The 26,893-nt window shown below is 43.3% G+C and overlaps 1 protein-coding gene and 1 long non-coding RNA gene across 7 annotated transcripts in view; one reads left to right on the top strand and one right to left on the bottom strand.

Annotated features, from left to right (window-relative positions):
- The window catches only part of PALD1 (phosphatase domain containing paladin 1), a 323,546-nt gene that overhangs the window by 116,580 nt on the left and 180,073 nt on the right, over positions 1-26,893 (bottom strand). For all 6 annotated transcript variants that reach the window (XM_056530501.1, XM_056530504.1, XM_056530500.1 and 3 more), the window contains 3 exons: positions 26,667-26,771; positions 10,074-10,169; positions 6,811-6,945 (listed from right to left, as the gene is read on the bottom strand). In XM_056530501.1, the coding sequence (XP_056386476.1) occupies positions 6,811-6,945; positions 10,074-10,169; positions 26,667-26,771 (336 nt within the window). The remainder of the gene's footprint in view (positions 1-6,810; positions 6,946-10,073; positions 10,170-26,666; positions 26,772-26,893) is intronic.
- The window catches only part of LOC130282352 (uncharacterized), a 34,330-nt gene continuing 29,248 nt past the window's right edge, over positions 21,812-26,893 (top strand). The window contains exon 1 of the long non-coding RNA XR_008846353.1: positions 21,812-22,057. This is a non-coding gene — a long non-coding RNA (uncharacterized LOC130282352). The remainder of the gene's footprint in view (positions 22,058-26,893) is intronic.

Genomic DNA, 26,893 nt, shown 5'->3' with positions numbered 1-26,893 from the left:
GGGGGGGGGTCTCATGTCCATCCATCTGAGAGCCACCGCTTTTCTATCTAGGAATAGGGACTCCTGCAAAAACACATGGGTATGATGGGGCCACACCTCCTCATCCAGTATGACGAATAAACACACCAGTGGCTCCAAAGGAGGCGCCGGTTGCACTAAAGTCGTTAGGAGAGATAGCACTTCCGACCAATAGGATGACACAAATGGACAGGCCAAGATCAAGTGCCAGAAGTCGGCTGGATGACAATTGCCCCATTCTATGTAAACGGACAGGGGTTATATAGCTGTCATGAATAATATATAACTGGATCAACTTATTGTTAGCCGCTGGGGAAACATGCATAAGAGAGGAGAGAACCTCCTCCCAATCATCAGAGGTGAAAGCAGGGATATGATCTCTCCATCTCCTCTCAGCTGGTAACTGCATCCTAGAAATTTTTGCCTGGATGAGGTGTGTTAGAGAGGATAGAAACGAGCCCCTTAGGCCCCTGGGATCGGAGCACACCAATCAAGGGATATGCAGAAATCTTTGAGCCCCCAGCAGGAAATTGACTGGCTAGAGCATGTCATAATTGCAAATACCGGTAAAAGGATCCCCTAGGCACCCCATACTAAGATTAAATCACAGAAAAAAAGAGCAAAGAACCCCTTCAACATATACTTGCTCAAAGGTGGCAAACCCAGCCGCACTCCAAAACTGAGAATAGGGAGAAACCAGTGAATGTGTAAAATTAGGGTTATGCCACAGAGGGAGATCTGACGGCACAGCAGCCTTCCACACCTGAATGGCTGGCTTATGCAATGGAAGGAGCCCACCAGCTGAGTGCCCCTCCAGAAGGGGTCTCAAGGAAGGGACATTAACAAATAGAGCCAAAATTTGTCCAGCTCTCTGCAACGGGTCCGATACCACCCAGGGCCCAATATAGTGAAGCTGGCCATCAAGGTAATATAGGTGAAAAGCCGGCAAGGCCGCCCCAGCTGTGAGTTTGGGTCAATGAAGTGTAGAGAGATTTATCTTTTGGGCCCCAAATAAATAGGGTAAGCAGGGAATGTAGGGTTTGAAAAATGGACTTGGGGACAGATGTAGGAGAGTGTTCAAGGAAATATAAACATTTGGGCAAAATAATAACCTTAATTAAGTTAATACAGCCTGTTACAGCAAAGGGCAGAGACTCCCACACCTTACATTTATGATGGATATAAGGGAGCAAAATATCAACATTAGTGCAAAAGTTCAAGGAGGGGTCGCTATTAATAAAGATACTTAAACGTGGAGACCACTGGGTGTCCACATATCACTGCCGGCCATTACTTGTCCAAAAAGGGTACAACCACAGATTTATATCAGTTGATGTAAAGGCAAGAAAAATAGCCAAACCTATCCATCAGCTGGATAGCATTGGGGAAAGAAACATCAGGTTTAGACATAAAAAGAATAGTATCGTCAGCATATAGGCCAATACGATCCTCTCCCCCCTAAGTTTATTCCCATAAACCAGGAGTCTTGCCCTATGAGCAAAGCCAGGGGTTCCATTGCCACTGCAAACAGTAGTAGGGACAGCAGACACCCCTGACATGACCCAGAGCAAAGGGAAGAGAGCACAGGCGATTTACCAGCACCTGCGCCCTAGGGCAACGGTTAATAATAGAAACACATTTAAATAAATTAGGGCCAAACCCAAACTTATGTAGGACTGCAAACAAATACCCCCATTCAACTGAACCAAATGCCTAAGTGACATCTAGAGAAGCCAGGGCCCAGCACCCCCCCCCCCCCCCCCCCTCCCACGCACTGTCCCCACCTGCACTGCCACCTGCAGCCTCCGGATATTATCAGAGGTAGATTTCCCAGGCATAAAGTCCGTTTGGTCCGGGTGAATAATGGAAAGGATAGCCTTATTAAGGCGGCGGGCCAGGACCATAGTTATAATTTTATAATAAATATTTAACAAGGAGATGGGCCCATAACAGCCGCACTCTAAGGGGTCTTTATCAGGCTTGAGAATAACAACTATGGTGGCATCATGAAGCGAAAGGGACAGCCTACCAGCATAGAACGCGGCCACCAGCATATCATGAAGGGCAGGTAAGAGAATGTCAGAATAATGGAGATATACCTCCAGGGGAAGACATCCGGTCCGGAGGCTTTGCCTCAGGCCAGGTCCGCCACAGCATCTTGGAGCTCAAGAAGCGATATTGGAGCGTCCAACATTTCCTTATACTCAGCAGGTAGTGTGAGGAAATCAATGGCATCAAGGTACGAGGAGAGGTGCTCAGGAGTGTACTGGACTTTTGAGGAATATAGTTCTTCACAAAAGGCAGAAAACCAACCCGCAGTATCTACATTGTCTATCCAAACCGTGAGATGCAGAGTTCTGTCTGACTATGTGTGCAAGTAACTTACTGGACTGATAACCATGTTCAAAATACAATTTTGTAAACAACAGTTTCCTGCTCATCTTCTTGTTGAGGTGCAACATGTATAAATGACCCATAGAAAGCCATGCTTGTTTATTCGCCTCAAACGGGTCACTAATATACAGGGCCTCCAACTCTGAGCATTTCTCAGCGAATTCAATCTCCCAGTGGGAGGTGTCTCTTTTAATGAATAGGGAGAGAGATAAAAATAGGGGGCGCTCCCAGTGAGAAATGCAACGTGGAATCTTGTTGCAGATAATGCTAGAGGCTCACAGGGTATGGTTGTGAGTTGGTGAGTGGGAGCTGTCGCACTCCGACCGGATCTGGGCTCTTATGCAAGAGCCAGTAGGGATGCAGGATTGGTAGCTGGGTGCTACAAAAAAGCCAGTTTGTGCTTGCATATGTGTAAGGAGGGAGAGACTCAGGCCAGCATAGGTAAAACTTGTTTATTGTGTATAAAAGGTCAGTGTATACTGACCCTGTTAGTACCACGCCAGCGCCACTGCACACAGGATCATCACCAGTAACTCTGCATACTATCAAAGAAGTTTGCATTGTACATTTTGGACCTGAGGAAGGCACTTTGTGCCGAAACGCGTTGTCCACTTTTATTACACAATAAACAAGTTTTACCACCTATGCTGGCCTGAGTCTCTCCGTCCTTACACATATGCGAGCAGCGCCTCCCACAAACCGGCTTTTTTGTAGCACCCAGCTACCAATCCTGCATCTTTTCATGAATGAAATCCTGGACCGGAGACAGCCACGTAGGCAGGGGTCAAGTCCTGGAAAAAAAAATTGTGGGAACTCAAACGAGATTTCCACTTAAAGGGGTACTCTGCCCCTAGACATCTTATCCCCTATCCAAAGGATAGGGATAAGATGTCTGATTGCGGTGGTCCCACCGCTAGGGACCCCTGTGTTCTTCCTGCTGCACTTGGCATTCGTTTAGAGTGTTGGTTGCAGCGCCGGAGGCACGTGATGTCATGGCCAGAGCCTATCAATGCAAGTCTATAGGATGGGGCATGACTGCCATCACGCCCACTCCCATAGACTTGCATTGAGGGGGCATGACCGTGATGTCACAAGCTTCTGCCCCCCCTTCACCAGTCATTCGGCACGGAGCGAAGTTCACTCCGTGCACCGGATGTCTGGGGTGCTGCAGCCAAGATCGCTGAGGTCCCCAGCGGCGGGACACACGGTATAAGATGTCTAGGTGCGGAGTACCCCTTTAAGGGCTGGTCCTGCAGGACTCCTGCTAATGGGAACATCATTCCTGCTGTGGAAATAGTGCAGGAACTCCGTTCCCATGAGTTCCTGCAAGACTTGAGCCCTGCACATAGGTATGCTGTTAACGTCTCCCAGAGCAGGGGCAGATTACCCCGCTCCAAGTTTGCCTGTGGGAAAACATGGAGCTAATCTGGTATTCTATCTGGAGGGCCTATCAACTACAACCAAAAAGGGTGGACACGCCACCTGCTGGGACTCGAGGGCGAAGACATACACACGTGCAAAAGCAGGGGGTAGTGGTCTGAGATTGCCCGTGGCCCATACTCCACACCCTATGCCTGCGCATAGCCCAGGGCATTAGTAAAAAGCCATATCAACGTGCTATACTATATCAATGTGCGATACCAATAGCATAACATGAATAAATATGGGCAGAGGGATGCTTAATCCGATACACATCAAGCCAACCCCCCTCCTCCAACAGAGAGGAGAGAGGAGTGGCGCGAGATGCCAGAGAAGCAGACCCAAAACAGTGTGTCTATCAATTGACGGGTCCATAGCCATGTTAAAGTCACCCATACAAAACAGCTTAGCAGTTGGATATCCAGCAGCAAAGTTAATAGCCATGTGCACTAGCTCCAGAGAGGCTGGCGGGGGAACAGAGAAATAACAAAACAAAAGGAACATTATTAATAAAGGCATAAATAAAAATAAACCTCTCATGGGGGATCTTTGCGGACAGATATAGGTTCCCATCTAACTGCCCTAGGTGGCTTTATTATTAGTTCAAAATAGGATTTCTGCTTCATCATTTGGGTCCAATACTGTCTCAGAACCAGGGACCACCAGGGGATACTAATACCATGGTGGACCAGTCTGTCCCTAATAGTAATGATACCAATGCATTTAACCATATACATAATAGGGTGATTAACAAACAAATAGATTTTTTGGCTTCATAACAGACTTAAGCTTCTCTCACACTGGCGTTATGACACAACAGTGTGGCGGCCATTGGGGGAGCTAGGGAAAATAGCGGGAGAAAAATTACTGTTTGTGCCGTCTTTTTCTCCCGATATTCCTGTCAAAAAAACAACGGCGCCCAGTGGCCCCCATAATAGTAAATGTTGTTGCCCGTTGCTCTACGAGAACGGACATTAAAGTAAAAAAAAAAACTACTTTAACGTCCGTTCTTGAAGGGGAGCAACAGCAGTCTAAAAGAGGCCTCAAACATAAAAGTCCTTGAGAAAGACGCTTCATACCCTAGGCCAGTGTTTCTCAACCAGGGTGCCTTTAGCTGTTGCAGAACTACAACTCTCAAAATGCTCGGACAGAACATGTAGGGAGTTGTAGTTTTGCAACAGCTGGAGGCACCCTGGTTGGAAAACATGGCAGAACTGTTTTTATCTGCATTCAAATAAATAGATTATATTTACAAATACAACTGCCCAACTGGGTATCCCAACTGTCCACCGAAGGAAAAGGTTTACAACACGAGGATTAGGCTTGTTGAAATCCATGCTTTGTTGTGCTGGGAGATAAGCTACTGCTAAAAGTGTCTAACTGCAGCTTATCGCCCATTTGCAATTGAAATACACATGAATGCTTGGCTCATCCAAAAGTACATGTTTGTGGTATGGTAATGGGGGATAGAGGTCAGTAAACAAGCATTTAGCTGACTATTCTCTTACTATCTTGTGTGTAACCTTTTCAGTTCCAAATTTATAAAAAAAAAAAAAAAAATGTAATGTTATGCTTTGTAATTCAGACAGTCAAAAGCCACATTGCTCTAACGGTTTTAACCTACAGTATGTAAATCTGCCCTGAATAGTTCCATTTACATCAGGATAACTCTATATGATCAAATTATGTAGACATTGGTAGTGCATAGTCCTCTATGACTGATATTATACTGTACGTATTACTATGGTGTGTGGCCAGTTCAAGTTTTTCATGCAGGGATGGATAATAAATAGAAGACCTATAATGAAGAAAGACTAAGGCCTCTGCAATTTTTTATATCCATTTTTGGTCCTAGATAAAAAAAAAAAACACATCTAAACACTTTAACATGGGAACACACTCTTATGCCATGTTCAGATGGTAAAATATCCGCTATTTCGCACAAAATTCAGAGTTGCTGCGGAATTCTGTGTTCTGACACCAATTTTGTCATAAGTATCACCCGCACTAACCTGTCATACAGGCTTGTAGTGTGGGTGATACTGATCAAATTGATACTTTTGTCCTCAACCATCCAGCCGTTCTGCCGTTATTTGGCTTTTTCTTCATATGTAAATTAGATCCTTGGGGAATGGGCGGAGCTACGGACAGAGCTCCAGGCACCCCTACGTCATCTTCGGCCGGGCAGGCTCATCCATATGCATTATCCCCCCCCCTACCTGCTTGCGCAGTCTGGTTTACTCTATGGCGCAAGTGCCACTTCACCCTCTTTGCTGTAGAGTAAACCAGAAGTGCAAGGAGGGAGGGGGATTATGCATATGGATGAGCCGGGCGGTGCGCTCGCCTGGTCAAAGATGACGTAGGGCTGCCCAGTGCTCCGGCCGTAGCTCCATCCATGCCCCAAGGACCTCATTTACATATGAAGAAAAAGCAAAATAACGTCTCGACTGTTCGGGAAGCTAAGTATCGATTTGATCAGTATCGCCCGCACTACAAGCCAGTATGACAGGTTAGTGTGGGTGATACTGATGACAGATTTCCTTTAAAGACAAGTCTTTAAATTTTGCGGAGTGCAGAATTCCGCTGTGAATCGTACAGCAAAATCCAATTTAAGTCAAAGGGCAATAAATTTTGGCAGAATTTCCAGCAGAATTCTTCTGCGGAATTCCGCATGGAAATTTTGCCAAGTGAACATGGCCTAAGACAACAACCAGAAGATAGTATATTACGGCTGTGTTCACACACTGCGGCTAATTTGCGGTACTGCACCTAAATATACCATGCAGTTTTACTGTGATTGACCAGAATTGAGGTAAAAATTTCACATTTTACATAGATTTGCATAATCTCTGTAAAAAGCATAATTTTTACCACTGTTGCAGCAATTTGTGGCAAAAACGCATAATTAGATAATTAGCTGCAGCGGGTGAACACAGCCTAAGTAAAGTATTAGTGAACTTCCCACACACCAATACTTACCAATACCCGTGTTCCTTTGGTTATTAGCTCCCCAGATAAAGTAAGTTCTGACAAATTCATAGTTGCTTGAAGCCTGTAAATCCAGGGATGCATGCACATCCATCGACTAAAACTCAGTGCAAAAGCCAAGGGATACTGAAAAGAGGACATGAATGGGTAGATTTAATAACACATGGGTGTCAAATAAAATACAGATTATATTTATTTTTTGCAACAGTGAAACTGCTACTACTACAATGAAACTACTTTGTGAACCCATTTTCTAACTGGCCAAATAGGTCACTAGTGGATATTTTAATCTAGTAATTTTAACTAGAAATAAAGGTCCTCGAGAAAAGTATATATTAATATTACTAAGTGGTATTATAGGAGGACTTATTTAATGAGGAGGCAGTGATACATTTTGTATTTTTATACTTATTTTATCATTTTAATTAGTTTGATTTTCTTTTTGTTTGTTTTCTGCTTTGTGTTTTAAAGGGTTTTTTATTAATTAAAATTATTTATTGAACCTTTTTACAACCTATTTTAGAATAAATTAATAACTGTAAAACAACACAGTGATATGATGACCTCTATTATTGCTCTTGTTACTACATGTCTAGAAGAGCTGGTATTCGTTACTGTGGGAATTTTGTGACTTATACCAGTGAACCTGGCACTTTCCAATGACACCACAACTATTTAGGAAGCTCAATTGGAGAACTATGAAGTAATGAGGTTACAGGAATGGGCATATTTTCAATATGAATATGAATATTAAAATTAAATGTACTTTAGCTAAACTGTTTTATTCACTTTTATGAAAAATAGTGCATCACAATTTTGAGTTTGGCATCAGAATAGCTTTACTAAGTGCCCGTTCTCCCCGTTGCATATAACTCTGCATTAGGAGATAGAGATTCTTGCTCCAGCTTCAAAGAACCAGTCTCAAGTGCAAGATACAGCATAACGTGATTCTTTAATTTTTTTTTTTAATTTTTTTTTTATTAAACGGCTTTTATTAAAACAAAGAGTAACACAACAAACAGTCAAGCATATGTAATTAGAGACATGTGTTCAAAATAAAGAATATCACCGATACAGGGCTTGTAAGGAATGTGAACATGAACATAGGACGATCCTAAGAACATCAGATGGTTGGACCTGAACACTAGAAGACTCAGTAAGCAATCTAATGTACATCATAAACTGTTAACCCGGAGTCCCCAGGTATCACAGTTGCTATGTCCGTCCTGTATGCCATATGCTTCAGTCAAGAAAAATGAACCTTCTGAATAACCAGGAAAAGAAGGGTGGGGTCAAGAAACATAGTGGGAAAAAGGAAAACCAGACAAGTAGTCTGGTACCTGAGTAGGGAGGCAGGGGAAGGTAGAAAAAGACCGGTGTGGAGCAAGAGGGGGGAGGGGGATGGGAGACAGTTAGGAAGAGAGATATAATGGGGGAACCTGTAGCTCTCTGGTCGCTGTTCTCTGCGGATCCACCACCCCTCATCACGAAGGTGACCACGGCTGTCCTGAAAGCAACCTCATCATTTTAGTGTTTTAAGATCTATACTCTAGGGTGTGAGGGAGGGAGCGGGAGGGGTCGGGGAGTGGTGGGAAAGGGCATCTCTGTCCCTATACATGGGTGTCTCTAAGAAGGCCAACCAAGGGCCCCAAATGACCCCAAATTTATCATTACGACCTGCTGTGTCAACCATCAGTTCCTCCATCCTGTAGAGGAACAGCACCTCTGCATACCATTCCGTCACGGTCGGGGGCATAATGTGATTCTACAGCACTGGGTCTCATGCTGAAGACAGGTGTTGTGGAGCTGGAAACTATCTCCTTATGCATTGGGGAGTTAGATGAATGGGCACTCTGTAAAGTCATTCTGGTGCAAAATGCAATATTAAAATTAATCATACCATTACCAATATGGACTTTTATGACGCTGATAGTAATAATACCAATGCATTTATCCCCATTTGCAATAGGATGCTTACTATAGTAATTTTTCATGAAAGTAAATAGAACAGTGGAGGCTAGCTTTAAAAGGGAAACTGAAAGCTAGTTTACCCGCACTAAACTAACATACTGGGTTACAGTGCAGGTGAACAGCATTTAAAACAGTGCACACTTACTTTCATTAGTGAAGTAGTTGCAGAGTTACGCCCGTTTCCTCATGTATTGCTATTGCACTGCTGTGTACAATGGAGGAGGAGAGCCGGTTCGCTTAGCTCCCTGCCTCCTCAGTCTTCACCGCCCACCCCCATAATGGGTATGCAAATGTCTTCACTATCACATCACTAGGACACGGGAGCCTGCTGGGAGTGAGCGCTCTGCTCTCTGAGCAGATACATGAGAAAACAGACATAAATCGGCAACTACTCCACCAATGAAAGTAACTGAACACAGTCACTAAGCGATCTAATCCTCATATAAACAGCCAAACTGCAAAACCCTGTAAATATCTAGAATATACACTATATATGAGACCATGCAGATCAGAGAAATTTTTATTGATCCGGCCGGATGTCCGGGCAGTGTATCTGCACACATTCACATTTATTTATTTATTTTTGTCACTTTGTCACTTTTTGCGTGTTGTGTGTCCACAGGATTGTTAGGATGAGGTAGCCCTTCTTGGTGTCCCTCCTTGAAGTCTAGGAGAGGTGTGTGTGGCCATTAGGTTCCACACCTCCCTACAAAAAAACCTGGGGTGTCCTGCATGGGCAGGGTACCGACCGTTAACGGCCCTGCGGGAAGATAGGGGGATGCCAGGAGCATTTGTGGCCCCTTAGTAGCTTAGGCAAAAAGGGACATCGAACCTCGACACCTGGAACCTCGCAGGTACCTTTTGGTCCGGAGGCAAAGGGTAAGGTTTGTTGGGGGGCCTCTCTCCTTTCGGAGAAGGGCTTGAAATAGACCCGATCCTTTGTGCACGTGTTTTTAGTGTAACACGTTTTGCCCTTTTTTTTTTATTGCACCTTGGGTGATTCGAGAGCATGTTCCTCGGCTCTTAAAAAGAAAACCACAAAAAAACCACACAAAAAACCACACAAAAAACCCACACAAAAAAACCACACAAAAAAACCACACAAAAAACCCACACAAAAAAACCACACAAAAAAACCACACAAAAAAACCACACAAAAAAACGCACTCAATATGTCATGAACCAGAGGATGAAGACAAAAATTTGCAAAAATCTTTTGGGATTGGTCAAGAATGGATTCTAGATTATGCAGTTACATAAAATGTACATTCAATGTCGCTTACCTGCTCATGAAGGTAGAAGTTGAAAGCTATTAGATAAAAGTAGCGCTCAAGACTATTGAGGGTTCCTCTGAGAAAATATTCTTTGGTACTATTCCCCTGAAATATATAAGAAGTCATCAATATATTGCTGTATAAAAATTGTTCAGAGCTTATGTTTACAGGTAAAATATTATGCCATACACCCTGTTCGAAATGATTATGCAAATTATTTTAAGTGTCACAAAGATTAAATATTTAGTTTATCAGTTTAACTCATGGATGGCATTATGTCTCAGGGCTCTTTTGATCACTGAAAACAATCTCAGACACCTGTGAAACTTAGATTGCCAGGTGAGCCCAATTTAAGGAAAAACTTCTAAACTACTCTGCTCCTGAAAAGAGTGAAATAGTTCAATGCCTTGGACGAGGTTTGAAAAAATTAGATATTTTACAAAAACGTAAGCATGATCATTGCACTATTAAGAGATTTGTGGCTGATTCGGAGCACAGACGGGTTCGTGCAGATAAAAGCACATTAAGGAAGATTTCCGACAGATCCATGCATTGGATCTGCTGTTAAAATACCATTACATGGCAGCAAACAGATATTTTATGCTGCTGGTGCCTCTGGAGTCCCACGGACATAAAAGGTGTAGAGTAGAGATGAGCGAATTTTTGAAAAATTTCAATTCGATCCGAATAAATTTGCAGCGAATCGATATTAAAAAACGCTATTTCTGGGCTATAATAGTAAATAATACTGTAAGGTGCCATGTACAGTGAATCAGACTGTTAGAATAGTTAAATACTTTTCATAGATTAGTGCATTATATATATTTTAAATATATTAATATAAAGTGCCAGTGCTGTAATAATTAATGTTCCTATCCAGGGTGTGTATTCATTCCATGAATATATATGCCATTGTATGCTACTAGTTGTCCCCAATTAGACCTATATACACCACCTTTATGCAACAATATTTCCCAATGGTCACATATAATGATACCGCGATATAATGCACATCACAAACTTCCAAGTTACTTAGGTGCTAATTCTTAAAACTCCATATAGGACTATGTGTCCATTGTGAAATATCGTAGCATAATTGAGGTGTATATATAGGTCTAATTGGGGACCACTAATAGCATACAATGGCATATATATTCAGGGAATTGAATACACACCCTGCATCCTGATTCCCTTAACGTAGAACTGCTGAGTGCATATATTTAAACATTTTTTTTTTGAGTAATAACAAAATGGAGTGAATGAAGAAATGTGTTATTTCGAACCAAGTCAAAATTCGGATTCGGTCCAAATCAAATTTTTCATGAAATTTGGAACGAATTCAGATTCGTCCGATTCGATTATCTTTAGTGTAGAGTCCTCCAGAGTCTTGCAACAGTGCATAAACCTTCTATTCGGCCACCACTAACCAATGCTCACCAGCAGAAATGGCTGCATTAGGCAGAAAAATACATGAAGACTAATTTTCTAACAGTCCTGTTCACTGAGGAGTGCCGTGCAATCCTGGATGGTCCAGATGGATGGAGTAGTGGATGGTTGGTGGACAGCCACCCTGTTCCAACAAGGCTGCAACATCAGCAAAGCGGTGGTGGAGTCATGTTTTAGACCGGAATCATGGGAATAGAGCTGGCTGGCCCCTTTAGGGTCCCCGAAGGTGTAAAGATGACCTCTGCAAAGTATGTTAAGTTTCTGACTGACCACTTTCTTCCCTGGTACAGAAGGAAGAACTATGCTTTCTGTAATAAAAATCATCTTCATGCATGACGATGCACCATCTCATGCTGCAAAGAATACCTCTGCATCAATGGCTGCTATGGGGATGAAGAAGAGTAAGTCATGGTGTGACCTCCATCCTCCCCTGACCTCAAACCTACTGAGAACCTTTGGAGCATCCTCAAGCAAAAGATCTATGAGGGTGGGAGATTCTTGAGTGGGGCCACCTTTTTAGGTTGAGTAACACTTGCCAAGAAGGGAATTAATAGGGCAAGAGTAGGGTCTTACAGGGGAAGTTTTTACCCCCATCTGCTACAATGGACAATACGTTGTTCCTTACCACCTGTTTGAGAAAAGGGTTACTGGTCTTAAAAATGGTGGCCCCACACAGGAACCAATCCCTATTTCCACATAAAATACCCTGGGAAATGGCAGGGTTTGAACGTGGAAATAGGGAGAGGTTCCTGTGTGGGGCCGCCCTCTTTAGGGTGAGTAACACTTGTTAAGAAGGGAATTAATAATGCGAGAATAGGGGAAGCGTTTACCCCACCGGTTACAATGGACCATACATTGTTTCCTTCCCCCTTTTAGAGGTCTTTGCATCACATCAATATTTGGTGGTGTCGGTGGCACATGGTGTTTTTTGCACACTTTTCCTTTGGTTTGATTTAAAAAAAAATAAAATAAAATGGGGTCCATATATTTTATCCAAAGCATATTATTAAAAGTTAAGTTTTATGTCATGCATATTCTCAATACTTTCTTGTGCACACTTTTACAAAAGAGACCGTTTTCTTTTGCCTACCAGCCTCAGCTACTAATCTGATCATTAAACTTGGGAATCTAATATAAATCTTAAATAAAAAAATCGATGTCATCTTTTCAAGACTTAGGCCCTATGGTAATCGACGTCATATTACCTGTGGAATTACCACTAGAATCCAATTAAACAGCTTGGAGCGATAACAATGAACCATAACTGATTAAATGAAACATTTGCACTCTCAGTCAGGGGGGCGTTGAGAGGCAGGGGCTGGAACAGGTAGTATCTCGCCTGGCGGAGGCCCACCAGCTCAATGCTCACCAGAATGGGCACTCAAAATTTTTTAATAAATTCAAATAAAATAAAAATTACATAAACTTCTTTATTCTCTCTTTAATTTTGACACCATATGGTCTCCCTGCTGCCACATCCAGATGCTCTGTGGCAGTGATTCTAATAGTATTTCACTAACACAGCACATTCCCTATGCTTGTTAGGACAAGGGAAAGTGTTCTACACCCCTATTGAGGCTATATGGTCTCCTCATGCTTCCGCCAACTCCAGGCTGTGTTATTCAGCCACTATATGCTGCCGCCAACTCCAGGCTGTGTCATTCAGCCACTATGTTGTCTCCTCATGCTGCTGCCACCTCCAGGCTGTGTCATTCAGCCACTATATGCTCTCCTCCTACTGATGCCACCTCCAGGCTCTGTCATTGTGCCGCTCTGCGACAGTGATTCTAATAGCGACGCCACTGATCTGCATGTCATACTGAATAACAGTATTTTTTTTACTAACCCAGCACACGCGCTATGCGTGTTACAGCAATGCAAAGTTTTCTACACCCCTATTGAGGCCCTCTGTAGGCCAGAAATAGCAGTTTTTAATAGCGATTTTTCCTGAATAAATCCGGACCAAACCAAATTTTGGAAAAATTTGGCTGAATCTAAATTTTCAAAAATTCGCTCATCTCTAGTGATCTCCTTGTGCTCTGAGGCCCTGTGAATTCTAGCTGCACTCAAGCATACTTGATCAAACTGGATTTTTGGAGTTTACCTTCACAGGCATATATTTTTGTGTTCACTACACTGCAGAATAAGTGAGCGCTATATGAACTACATGTCATGAGTTGTAGATAGAATACATAAGATCAATGAAATGTTAAATAAAAAAATTCATACAAATCTATCTTATTATATTCATCAACATCATCACTCCAGACACCAGGCCAGGGCTAAAATAGTTAACGCGTTCAGAATGAGCCTGCTAGATCGCCACTGCTTATAAAGTCTCATTCCTTCCTGATGTAAATCTTATGTGTTTAAAATTGTTATTACTAATGTGAGCTGTGAATAAACAGCTATGCAGATCCAATTTATGCTCAAGTCAAAGTAATTTTCCACTGTCACCGTCAGCATGCAATGTTTCCCAGCGAACCTCATCCTCATAGCTGTACTATGCTGCACGTCCACTGGTCACTAAGCGCTTAAAGATAAAATAAATCTAGAATGGTGGACTTCTTAGAATACAGAAGTGCTAACAAGAAGAATGTTTTGCTCCAGATACTAACAACTTAGACCAGGGATCAGCAACCCCTGGCACGCGTGATATATTTAAGTGGCACGTGGGGGGCTGCCGACATTCACTTATAAAAGTGCTGCGCTGGCTGTAAGAGCTGGCCACATCACTGGCCTGTCACTAAGAAATGTGCCACGGAGACACGTCTCCTGCATCCTCTACCCTTCCTCACCAGAGAGTATTTTAGGCAGGTAGAACAAAAAGACCCCAATAGGCGCTGCAGATTCCCACGAAGTAAACCTGCCTGCCTGTTCTACCTGCCTATTGGGGTCTTTTTGTTCTACCTGCCTAAAGTTTCATCAGGATTGGTTGTCTTTCCTCCCCTGTGACCTCCGGCTTGGCAGCAGTCCTACCATCTTTGCCACTTCTGGTAACCCCATTGTGGGTTGACACGCAAGTTTTCACTTGCTCTCAGGTGAGCAGCCACTACCTAGGGGTGTGTCTTAACCGACCCCCAAGTTTTTCATGTTGCTTACCCATACGGTATCACACGAGGCGCCTCCCTCCGGTCTCTCTTTTTTCTCTTTTACAGGCTATTCACCAGAGAGTAGTGCAGAGTAGAAAGAGGGAAAACACCTCACCACTGCCTGCGCATCTCCTCTGGGCCTCTGTCCCAATCTGTGACTCTGTGGTCATAAAGGGAAGTAAGTGTAGTTCCCTGGCCGTGGTGCTGAGCAGCTCCTCTGCCTGCCTGATTACTCAGGAACCTGATGCCATTGCCTGGTGTAGTTAAAAAGTTGTTTGCTGAACCCATAGAGTGAGGGAGAGGCGCCATTAATCTTCTCCCTTGTCAGTAAACACGGCGGAGCCGAAAGAGCCCACCACTGAGGAAGTTATTACAGTCGGGTTTCCTTATTCTCTCTGTTTGGAGGGAGTCTCTGTAATCCTGATTGGGGGGTGATTGTGGCTGTGAGGTGAATTAATTGTTTCCCCGGCCGCTCATTTCTTTTCAGGAAGGTTTGTTCCACCAAGTTCAACCCCTTGCTTCACAGGGGCAGGCAGAGGGGAAACTGCTAGTGCCATTTATATGACCGACAGTAAGGTTCACTGTGTACATTACTGATCTTGTACTCATCATGAGTTATATCCTGTATTAAGGTAGGGTCACAAAAAATGTATCTGCAGTGTATATTACAATGTTGATCCGCCGGTAACCCAACCTATTTTGTGCCTCCAGCTATTGCCATCCCCCCTTCCCCAGTCTCTGGCCTGCTCGCAGCACCAATCCGCTGCTACGGACACACAGGGGGCCTGCGAGTCGCCAAGTCCACTCAGACATCGAAGAGCAGCCGTGATATCTGAGTACACTGCACATGCGGCTGCTCCTTATGTGCAGTGTACTCAGACATCACGGCTGCTCTTCGATGTCTGAGTGGACTCCGCTACTCGCAGGCCCCGAGTGGCTGTTCGTAGCAGCGGATTGGTGCTGCGAGCAGGCCAGAGACGGGGGAAGGGGGGATGGCAACAACTGGAGGCACAAAATAGGTTGTTTTACCGGCGGATCCGCAGCGTAATAATTATTATCCTTGTTGAACAAAAACTTTATTGGCTGTTGTGACAATCTCCTTCCAATGTATTGCCTCACTGTAAGGTTCTTACAGTGGGGACAATATATTGGAAACATTCTGGGGAAATATATATATATATATATATATATATATATATATATATATATATATATATATATATCTCCTGTGACAAGCCACACCCCACAAACCCCACCCACAGTAAAAACACACCCATAATAAAGCCACACCCATATTGCCAGCACACCCAGCAACTTCAAAAAGTTTTGGCACAACTCCACCAAAAGGTTGCCTACCCCTGATTTAGACTGTAGTGTTGATTCAGAGTTCACGCTGACAACATTTCTGCCCTTTCCAAAGACATTATTGTTTATGTTCTAATTTTCATGGTGAACACCGTTGTCTTGTAACACAGGGGTCCCATGTTCAAATTTTGCCATAAGAATGTCTGCTATATCTCAAAAATATCCTGATAGGTGAAAAATAACTTCTGTGATAAGTCACCGTTACAAGGGATTGCCCAGTTATTGAAAAACTAAGACAACTAAAATATGTAATAACATTTGCAATATCCTTCTCATCTGAAATATTTTTGTTTTCTGACACTGGCTTTCATTGCTTTTGGGCTTTACCTTTATGACAATGTGTTCCATAGCCTATCATCCTCCAACAGTCTACAGGGACTTTTCCTCCACAGTTCTATACTGCTATTAAAATACATGAGATATCACATGGAGAAATTGAGCCTAAAAAAGGAATAACGCAGGAGCATTTCTGATAAAAAAAAAAAATAGAAAGCAAACAAGTAAAAATCTGTCTCAAATTCCGATTCTTTTTTTCAACATGAGAACTTGACCATATTATATACTAAAATCTGTTAAGGGACACTAGGTGGCACTATACTCAATGCAATAATATACACAATTTAACCTACATATTTGCCTCGCTTAAATGTTTCTATTTAAGGCATTCTACTAGAGATGAGCGAACTTACAGTAAATTCGATTCGTCACGAACTTCTCGGCTCGGCAGTTGATAACTTATCCTGCATAAATTAATTCAGCTTTCAGGTGCTCCGGTGGGCTGGAAAAGGTGGATACAGTCCTAGGAAAGAGTCTCCTAGGACTGTATCCACCTTTTCCAGCCCACGGGAGCACCTGAAAGCTGAACTCATTTATGCAGGCTAAAATCAGCAACTGCAGAGCCGTTGCTGCTAAAAACGGATAAGTAAAAAAATATATATATATAAATTGGACAAAATGTATAAACTAGGGGGAGGGGGAGTTAGTGTAAGTCCAGGGACAGATTAATCCTGCTTACTTTGCTATATAAAAAAAAGTGCAAAAGCTTAACTGATAAAAGCAAATGCTTTATGCTGGATTTTTAGATTTTCAATTATTTATTTTTTTTTTTAAATCATCCTGTTAAAGGGGTTATCCAGGAAAAAACTTTTTTTTATATATCAACTGGCTCCAGCAAGTTAAACAGATTTGTAAATTACTTCTATTAAAAAATCTTAATCCTTTCAGTACTTATGAGCTTCTGAAGTTTAGGTTATTCTTTTCTGTCTAAGTAATCTCTGATGACAAGTGTCTCGGGAAACGCCCAGTTTAGAAGAGGCTTTGCTATGGGAATTTGCTTCTAAACTGGGCGTTTCCCGAGACACGTGTCATCAGAGATTACTTAGACAGAAAAGAACACCCTTAACTTCAGAAGCTCATAAGTACTGAAAGGATTAAGATTTTTTAATAAAAGTAATTTACAAATCTGTTTAACTTTCTGGAGCCAGTTGATATATATAAAAAAGTTTTTTCCTGGGATACCCCTTTAATGTTAAGTGGTATTCCACTTGTGTGGTTCCCCATTTTATAAATACATTAGGTAACTCCTTTATATCAAAAGACAGTGAGGCAGATTTACTAACACTATATCATTCTTAGACTGTGTAAACTGTACCAGATTGGGACATTTGCCATATTATTTAGACAGTCTAGTCCAAAGGCCCTTTTACAGACTACTTCCCAAAAATCGACCTATCTTAAAGGGCCAGCGATCACCTGATGAACAAGGAATTGCTCGTCCTGCAGCTTATCGCATCTTTAGTAGCCAATAAAATCATCAGTTAGAGATTTGTATAATACCTCAATGGACAAAGCTTAAGAGGGATTTAAACCTGGATTTTAACAGATTGTTTCCTGCATATAATTGACTAAATGGTTTGGTATTAAGAGGATAACAGAGCATTAAAGCCAAATTACACAATGTCCAGCGGTCTGACATACCCTATATATGTATAAGAGACATGCAGCATCAGGGTCACGCATTCAGCATTGCCAAATGCAAGGACCCTTTTATGGCAGCAGAGAGGTCCATATTATTTTTACACAAACTCTTTTACACTCATCTGTCTCTATCGGACAGATGAGTGTTCATAACAACGTTCTTTCCCAATTATTGGCCATGTATAAGGATCAGAGATCAACTGACAAACATGAAAACACTTGTTTGTCGGCAAATTGCATCTTTTGTGAGGCCAATAAAATCATTGTTATGGGCCGCACTTCACCATGTGTAAACCGGTTATGAGTGACCGACAATGAAGAAGTGAAGGGCCAAACGATTGATTCAGCCTTGTAAAAGATCAGAAAATGAGTGCCCACCAGCGAGACTGACACTTGTTCTAGGCAGTCCGTTGGCCAGTGTAAAGAAAGTAATTTACCGTATTTTTCACCGTATAAGACGCACTTTTTCTTCCCCAAAACTGGGGGGAAAAAGTCAGTGCGTCTTATATGGCGAATACACCCCTATCGCGGCGGTCCCTGCGGCCATCAACGGCTAATACAGGACCCGCGGCTAATACAGGACATCACCGATCGCGGGGATGCCCTGTATTAACCCTTCAGACGCGGCGATTAAAGCTGACCGCCGCGTCTGAAGGGAAAGCGACACTAACCTGGCTGTTCAGTCGGGCTGTTCTGATTTCACCGCGGCGGTCCTGAACAGCCCGACTGAATAGCTGGGTTAGTGCTTACAGGACACCGGGAGGGACCTTACCTGCCTCCTTGGTGTCTTCTCCGTTCAGGGATCCCCTGTATGGCCGGCGCTCTCCTTCCTAGTCATCACGTCATCGCGTACGTGCGTCGGCGTGCTTAACGACGTGATGATGGCGACGGAGAGCGAGGATACCCGGAGAGACGTTCCGGAGCGACGGGGACACGGCGACAGCGATGGAGCGACATCCAGGGCAGCGGTGACGGGTCCGGAGTAGCGGGGACACATGAGTATTACCTCCTATGCAGTGGTCTTCAATCTGGAGGTCCGCAGGTTGAAGACCACTATTGGGTTAAAAATCTTTAATTTTTTAGAATTTGGACCTAAAAATAGGGTGCGTCTTATACGCCGGTGCGTCCTATAGGGCGAAAAATACGGTATGCCAAAATATGTGTACTTTCCAAAATAGAAATTTTAGTCAACTTCTGTGTAACAAAATTGGTAGCATGTGGATCTTTAAAGTCTCAGCCACCTGCCAGTAACCATTCTGCTGGGGAATTTTGTACAAATTGAAATGGAAACAGTGAAGCATTTCTCTCCTGTGTGAATGTACCATTATTGTCTCATTTATCCACAGGTTCAAGCTGATCACTGAGGGGGGTGGCACTTTGTTACAAGGATCCCTCGACAATAACCAGCCACAAACAGAGATCGTCCAAAGTTGAGGACCCTCAACACTAAACATAAATTAGAGCTAATAAACTACAACTTTCAAAAGCTTTTTCATCAACTTTAGTTTAACATGTATAACAACAAGGAGAAGGAAAAAGTGTCCGCACTCACCATGCTGTATACAATAGATATGCTTTATTGAAGTCTTCAGAGTTCCGTGTAAAAGCAATATAAAAAAACACCCGGGTGCAGGGAGGGGGAGCTGCTCCTGGCAAGGAGACTAGGAGCAGCTGTCCGGAACAACAGCACCGTTTCGCGTTATCCGCGCTTCTTCCGGTTCCTGCTTCCAGGAACCGGAAGAAGCGTGGATAACGCGAAACGGTGCTGTTGTTCCTGACAGCCGCTCCTAGTCTACTTGCCAGGAGCAGCTCCCTCTCCCTGCACCCGGATGTTTTTTGATATTGCTTTTACACGGAACTCTGAAGACTTCAATAAAGCACATCTATTGTATACGGCATGGTGAGTGCGGACACTTTTTCCTTCTCCTTGTTGTTCTATAATCAGGACTGCTACCTGTGTATGTCCAGCACCATATCCAGCCACACCCGGGAGTACTGATTAGATGTCTGCATAGTGGTTATTCAGCAGTGCCCACCCATTTCTTTCTTACATATTTAGTTTAACATGTATTGGCACCTTAAGGGTGCATTCACACATTAGTAACTAGCAGCAGGTTTTCAGCGAGTTACGCTACCATTTATTTGAATCCGCAGACAGTCTGAAAATCTGTCACTATTGCGGACTGTCCATGGACCCATTCAAATTAATGGTAGCGTAACTTGCAATGAGTTGCAAGTGGGGAAACCCAATGCTAGATACGAGCATTTGAATGCACCCTAAGGGAGTATTAACATCTCCGTATTCTATGGCCAATCCACAGGAAAAGGTATATTATGATGATTGGTGGGGATCTACTACCGGGACCTCCACCAAAGCATTCCAGAGAGAAATGCCCCCTGGGATGAATAGAGAGCATCTTACATGCGTGGACAGAGCTCTGTTCATTGTCTATGGTTCTTGCTTAGGCTTAGAAGTCTCAGAGAATGAATGTAGCATCTAATGTGCATGCACAGTGACCTCTATTTAATCCAAGGACAATTCCCTGGTCTACAGAATGGTGGGGGTCCCAGTGATTGAAACCCCACTGTTCAGCAGGTTATCTCACATCCTATAGATAGCAAATGTAATGCTGAGTTGGGAATACACCTTTATGTTTAAAGAGCTGGTCAGACCTATTACATTATGGGGGCTTCAGATGTGGCCATTAACTATATCAGAAGAATAAAATTCTATTCCAGCTAGGGCCAAAAAAAATGGACAGGCTTTAGACATGAACATGTACAGCAGTAAATTTGCACTGCTATATTCGCTAGCAAAATGAGACTGAGCCCAAGTGAGGGGAAAAAATTGTATAAAGTTTTGCTACATCTAAGACCTAAATCTTCATCTAAGAATTTTCTAATCTCCTGATGATGGTGACAGCAGCGCACCTAGTTATTCATGAGAGAAGCCTCATTGTTCTGAGTTTCTGTGCAAGTAAAGTTAAATCGGCAGCACTTGCTTTTTCAAGTGCTATTTAAATACACTCAGACTCGCCCTGTACGATGCACAGTGCTCTCAAGAACAAATAGTGCAGAAAGTAGAAGATCTCACCATGGCAGCTCATGCAAAAAAAAGCTGGTACAATAGAAGACGTATGACCCAAAGTTTTATATTGTGTGAAACTTTATCAAGGAGTCCCCTAGATAAAGCATCACACAATGTGAAACGTTGGGTCATACGTCTTCTTTTGTACCAGCTGATGAGAAATAGAAGCTTGTGCAAAATGTCTTTTGTGGTGAGACCTTTCGTGTTCGCTCTAGAGGTGAACAGTGTGCAGAAGCACTCCTGCCTGATCATTATCCCTAGGAAGGCAGCGGAGACATAGATGTCTAGCTTTCTTGAGTCCTGAGAACAGGGATGTGCACAGACCAAATAGAAAGGGGGCTTGAGCCTCTGCCCTTTTGATACCCCTCCTAAAAGTCCCTTTTTTCCATGTGAGAAAGTAAAAGGAGTGGCCATGTATACAAAGTACATCGCCACTCAGCAGGTTCAGGAAGATTCAGGGTGTATGTCTCTCCTCCTGCCTGTCTTATATTGCCGGCTGCCATCTGAATTAGAGTGAGCGCCCCCTCCTTAGACTGGTGAAAGTGCTCATCATTGTGAATTAGGAAAAAGCATTAACAGATATAGGAGGTCTTGGAGATCGATCAGCCTGGCAGGATGGGGGAGCACTAGGAGAAACCTACCCATCTTCAGTGTTCCCTCCTATCCTGTGTAGCAGAATAGAGGTCTGCAGGCAGGTAGGAGTTAACTGCTCCTATTTCCCTTGACTTGTGCTGTATCTGATCTGCACATCTCAGCAGTGGAGACAACTGGAGGGGGATGATCTAGCAGCCTTAAAACAGTGCCAAAAATCAAGCTCTGCACAACCCCTCCTGTCAGTCCCAAATGCAGCAGAAACTACAAGTCAGAAGCATGGAGGGGGGAGAAGGAGTTAACCCATTACTGTCGTGCAGTGCCATGATCTACACAGGGTCAGGCAGGGGTCCCTGAAATGAACATGAAGTGATCTCCCCAACTGTCCCTTGTCATGTCACTTCATGTGCTTTCCAGGCCTTACCAGCAGCAAGGTAAGTAGCCATTCATTTCTGTAGAAATGTGTATATATGTGACTCTTTGTATGTATGCACGTTATAGCTATCTAGTGTGTGTTCTGTGTGTGACTATGTGGTGATTGTGTGTCCATGTGTCATAAACATGCACATGCATACCTATGTGAGGAATCACGTTGTAATCTAGGTAGTTGCAGAATGCATGTGTAATGCATGTATAATTCCATAATTCAGCATGACAGGGCCATAGCTAAGGTGAGGTGTGTGAGGCACTAGCTGGAGAGCAGCTGGGAGATGATGCAGAGGGTGTTAAACTTCCCCCCCCCCCCAACCTAAAACATGTAGTGATGCAGAAAATGCATGCATTGCCACTTATTATTGTACAGAAGCAGGAAGTCCAGTGGTTACAGGACTTCCTGCTCCCGTACAATATCAGGCTTATGCTTCAGGCTGTATGCGATGACATCATGTCATCATGTGCAGCCTGAAGAGATGGTTCTGAGCTCCTCCAAGTGATGGAGCCCTAAGCAAAGAAAGCAGAGGAACCGGCCTCAGCGCGGGATCAGTGGCCAGATAAAGCACTAGACATGCAAAACGGTCAACAACTCCTGTCTACTGTACACCCCCTACTGTATCACGTCTCCCCATGTGAGTAATACACAATAAACAGAAGAGGCTACATTAATTGTGTGTGTGACTGTTTATTTCTGCCAGTGCACCATTATTGAAGATTCATGCAGCAGAGCACCATTAATATGTTGCCTATGGTTATCACATGCTCCATTGCTGGATTAGACTAGTTTCCTTGCACTCCGGATGTAGCAATGGCAGCAATGCAGGACTTTCACTTTTTTTTTCGCTGTCGGGATTGGAATTATTTAGTAATTGCAGTAATAATATATCATTCTGGTGTGGAGGTATTATTTTAAGTTTCTAAACCCCAACATATGATAAACTCCAGCATGCTTCCCTGGTGAGTGGCAATGCATAAACTACATGTGGTTTACTAGGGGGCTACTGGGCAGTGCGGCATCGTTATGTGGGCATTAAAATAAATAATTGTAAGAAGTGCCTTTTTTTCCACTTCAGCCACTACCCCCTTAATTTCTGAGCATGTCCCTGCCTGGGAAACACAAGCACCAACTGAGGCCACTAGCTGGACATCATTGCTTTATGATTTTATTTCTTTCAAGAGTAGACATAAACCATAAAATTTTTAATCTCTTGAGTTTTGTTTCATCAGATTACAGTATTATGCACATCATGGTAGATCTTGTGCTCGTGACAAGTATTTCTTTAGACATTGCTGTTGTGTAACGCTCCTTGTCAGATGAAAGTAAGAAGCTAAGGAGCGACTCTTCTTATCAGATGAAAGTATAGAGGAAATTGTGTAATGATATTTAACCATAGTCCTTTAGTCTAAGAAGAACGCATATGACCTGGACAGTTGGAGGTTTAGACATCTCTCCTGAGTCATGGATCATTCTGACAGTATATTATAACCACAGGCTATGACAGCTACATCTAGTGATGTGCAGATGCAGATAAATGTCCTTGTGAGTGCACTCTTGGAACAGAATCCAAATTCCTAAAGCTTCCTGGATGACAAACATTGTATGAGAGATGCGCAGCCATTCTCAGCATCTTGTCACCCAGACACTTGCTGTTACTGAATATACCTTCCTGACACGGTTTACATCAAGTCTGTCCTGTTTATACTACTCACTTGGATTGTTATGAATCAGAAAAGACACAATTTCCTTCCTTTTTTAAACTAACAGCCCCAGATCTGCCGGTAGAGCCGGCGATGTGTACATTGTGGTTAGACAATGAGGAGGTGGATTTTCTGCTAGCTGCATGGAAGACGACACCGTTCTGAATGATCACAAACAGCTAAGCTGTCACAGACACACCACCATATACATGTTCTACCAGGGAAGGTAAGAAATAGAGACAAGAGAACCAAACCCATGGAACTCGCTAAAAGTTTAGTTCGGCTAGAACAGTGTTTTTCAAGTGTGGTCCCTCAAGACCCCCCAAAAGGTCATGTTTTCTTGATTTCCTTAGGGTCTATTCACATGGCAGAATTTCCGCTTGCGAAATTCCACCACACATTAAAGCCCATAGACTTCTATGGGTTTCCGCACTCCCATTCACACTTCTGGATTTCCGCTTGAAGAAATTCAAAAGTGTGAATGGTAGTGCGGATTCCGCCTAGAAGTCTGTGGGCTTTAATTTGAGGCGGAATTCCGCAAGGGGATTTCTGCCAGCAGAAATTCTGCCATGTGAATAGACCCTTAGTCTTTCACAGGTGATATAATGATGGTCAGGGAATCAGGCATCACCACAATGATATCACATGTGAATGACTAAGGAAATCCTGAAAACATGACCTGTTAGGGGGGGGGGGGGGTCATGAGGACAACGCTAGAAGTTTAACTTTGGCTGGTTTGGGAGAACCTGTTAAAATAACATCAACTACATGGCAGAAAGAAGAAAGAGGCAGAATCACATGACCTTAGAGAATCTCATAATGCTTTTCAAACAGTTCTCCCAGCCAGCCCGGAGGTAGTATAGGGATGATGTCAGAGCCATTATAAAAGCCTATGTGCATAGCTTCAGCAGCCATTTTAGAGATAGTAGGTGAAGAACTCGATGAGGGACACTAAGCAGTGGACAACACAGATAGGAGTAGGATCACACATTTATAATAATTGTAGTTAGGGATGTCCCGATACCATATTTTTTTTTAAGACCGAGTATGAGTACCGATACTTTAATTCAAGTACTCGTACTTTTATTTTAAAGGGAATCTGACCCGGTTTCTGGTGCTGCTTACTGTGCTGATATGTGGGTTCTTGTTGTGTAAAATGGAGGCGGCTGCTGTAGTATGAGCCAAGATTTCGCTCTTCTCCATTGGGCAGAACAGGGAATTTGCATGGGCATCGAGACCGATGTCTCCAGAACGATTGCGCTGATGTTCACATGGTGAGCAGCGGTAGAAACCGGGTCACCTGCACTATCTACATATAAATTGAAGTTAGTGCAGATGACTCTTCTGTAAGATTGCCTTTAATAGTAGCTACCTTGTAGGTAGTATAGATAGTTGCAGACATTAGTAGCAGCACCCCTGTAAACAGCTGGGGCCCCCTTGTAGACAGTGCTCCCTTGTAAACTGCAGCCCCCCCCCCTTGTAGACAGTGCCCCCTTGTAAACAGCAGCCCCCCCCTTGTAGACAGTGGCCCCTTGTAAACAGCAGGCCCCCCCTTGTAGACAGTGGCCCCTTGTAAACAGCAGGCCCCCCTTGTAGACAGTGCCCGCTTGTTAACAGCAGCCCCCCCCCCTTGTAGACAGTGCCCCCTTGTAAACAGCAGCCCCCCCCCCTTGTAGACAGTGGCCCCTTGTAAACAGCAGGCCCCCCCTTGTAGACAATGGCCCCTTGTAAACAGCAGGCCCCCCTTGTAGACAGTGTCCCCTTGTTAACATCAGCCCCCACCCCCTTGTAGACAGTGCCCCTTGTAAACAGCAGGTGGCCCAGTAGACAGTGCACCCCTTCTAGACAGCACCCCCATGGTAGTTGCTCACTTGCGGTTGCCGCTCCGCTGCCCCATTCTCCCATCCGCATCATGGCGTCCTATGGAGGATCATGTGACATACACGTCACTCTGCTTCCTCCGTAGCGTTACACTGGGCGCAGTGGAGGAGGTGGAGTGACTTGTGTATCACATGCTCCACCATCGACACCATGATGCGGATGGCAGAATGAGGATGCGGACAGCAGAACAGGGCAGCGGAGCGGGGCATTTGACGGCCGCACTGCAGCAGGTATCGGCCTTGGTATCGAGGACATTAAAACAAGTCCCCGATACCATGCAAATGGCGGGTATCGGCGCCGATACCGATACTAGTATCGGTATCGGGACATCCCTAATTGTAGTAAAGCAGAAGAGTGTGTTCTGCATCTGTTCTGTCAGTGCAAAGTCTATTGTGCCAGTTTTTTGCGTTTGTTTTTACACTAATTGTGAACAAGCAGTGCATTCAAGCAGGTACAAAACCTGTTGCTACTCCCAAAAAGGGATCATTTTTTGACTACCTAGAAAAAGCCATTAGGGGAGATTTATCAAAACCTGTGCAAAGGATAAGTTGCCCAGTTGCCCACAGCAACCAATCAGATTGCTTCTTTCATTTTGCAGGGGTCTTGTTAAAAATGAAAGAAGTGAGCTGATTAGTTGCTTTGGGCAACTTTTCCTCTGGACAGGTTTTGATAAATCTCCCCCATTGCTTCTTTTGTTAAGTCTGTGTTCATATAAACACCGGCAGACATTTGCCTCCAAAAAGGGATAATTAAAAAAAATATATATTTTTGTTGAAGTACAGGTTCAGACAGAACCAAAATTTTTCAGCGAACTGGTAGAACCAAACTTTTAAAAACTTTGCTCCTCTCTAGTAAAGAATAAACACATTACTACTGAATATTAGACATAACTACCTTTTTGCTTATGGACATAAGAAAATATTTAGAAACAGTACTACATCTGTTACAAAGTATCCACTCTCTTCACCATATATACATGTATTTAAGGTTATTTTTTGAGTATGGACATTGTATATGGGAGATTAAATTTACCTGAATTTTGTAGTCTTCACCAATGCCCTCCAGATTCTTCTTGCATTCATATATGGCTGACTTGATATCATGCATTTCCGAACATAGGGAAATAGCATGATCCACCTATACAAAAAAAAAGTGTTAACTTGTCAACAGGTATTGGTTACCAGCATGATACCAGAAAATTTAAACACACTGAACTTATAAAGGGAATCTGACATCAGTATCACCCGCAAAAACATGTT

The sequence above is a fragment of the Hyla sarda genome, chromosome 7 (genome assembly GCF_029499605.1).
Source record: "Hyla sarda isolate aHylSar1 chromosome 7, aHylSar1.hap1, whole genome shotgun sequence".
Taxonomy (NCBI): domain Eukaryota; kingdom Metazoa; phylum Chordata; class Amphibia; order Anura; family Hylidae; genus Hyla; species Hyla sarda.
The sequence above is the reverse complement of the archived record's forward strand: the minus strand, read 5'-3'. Positions and strand labels throughout refer to the sequence as shown.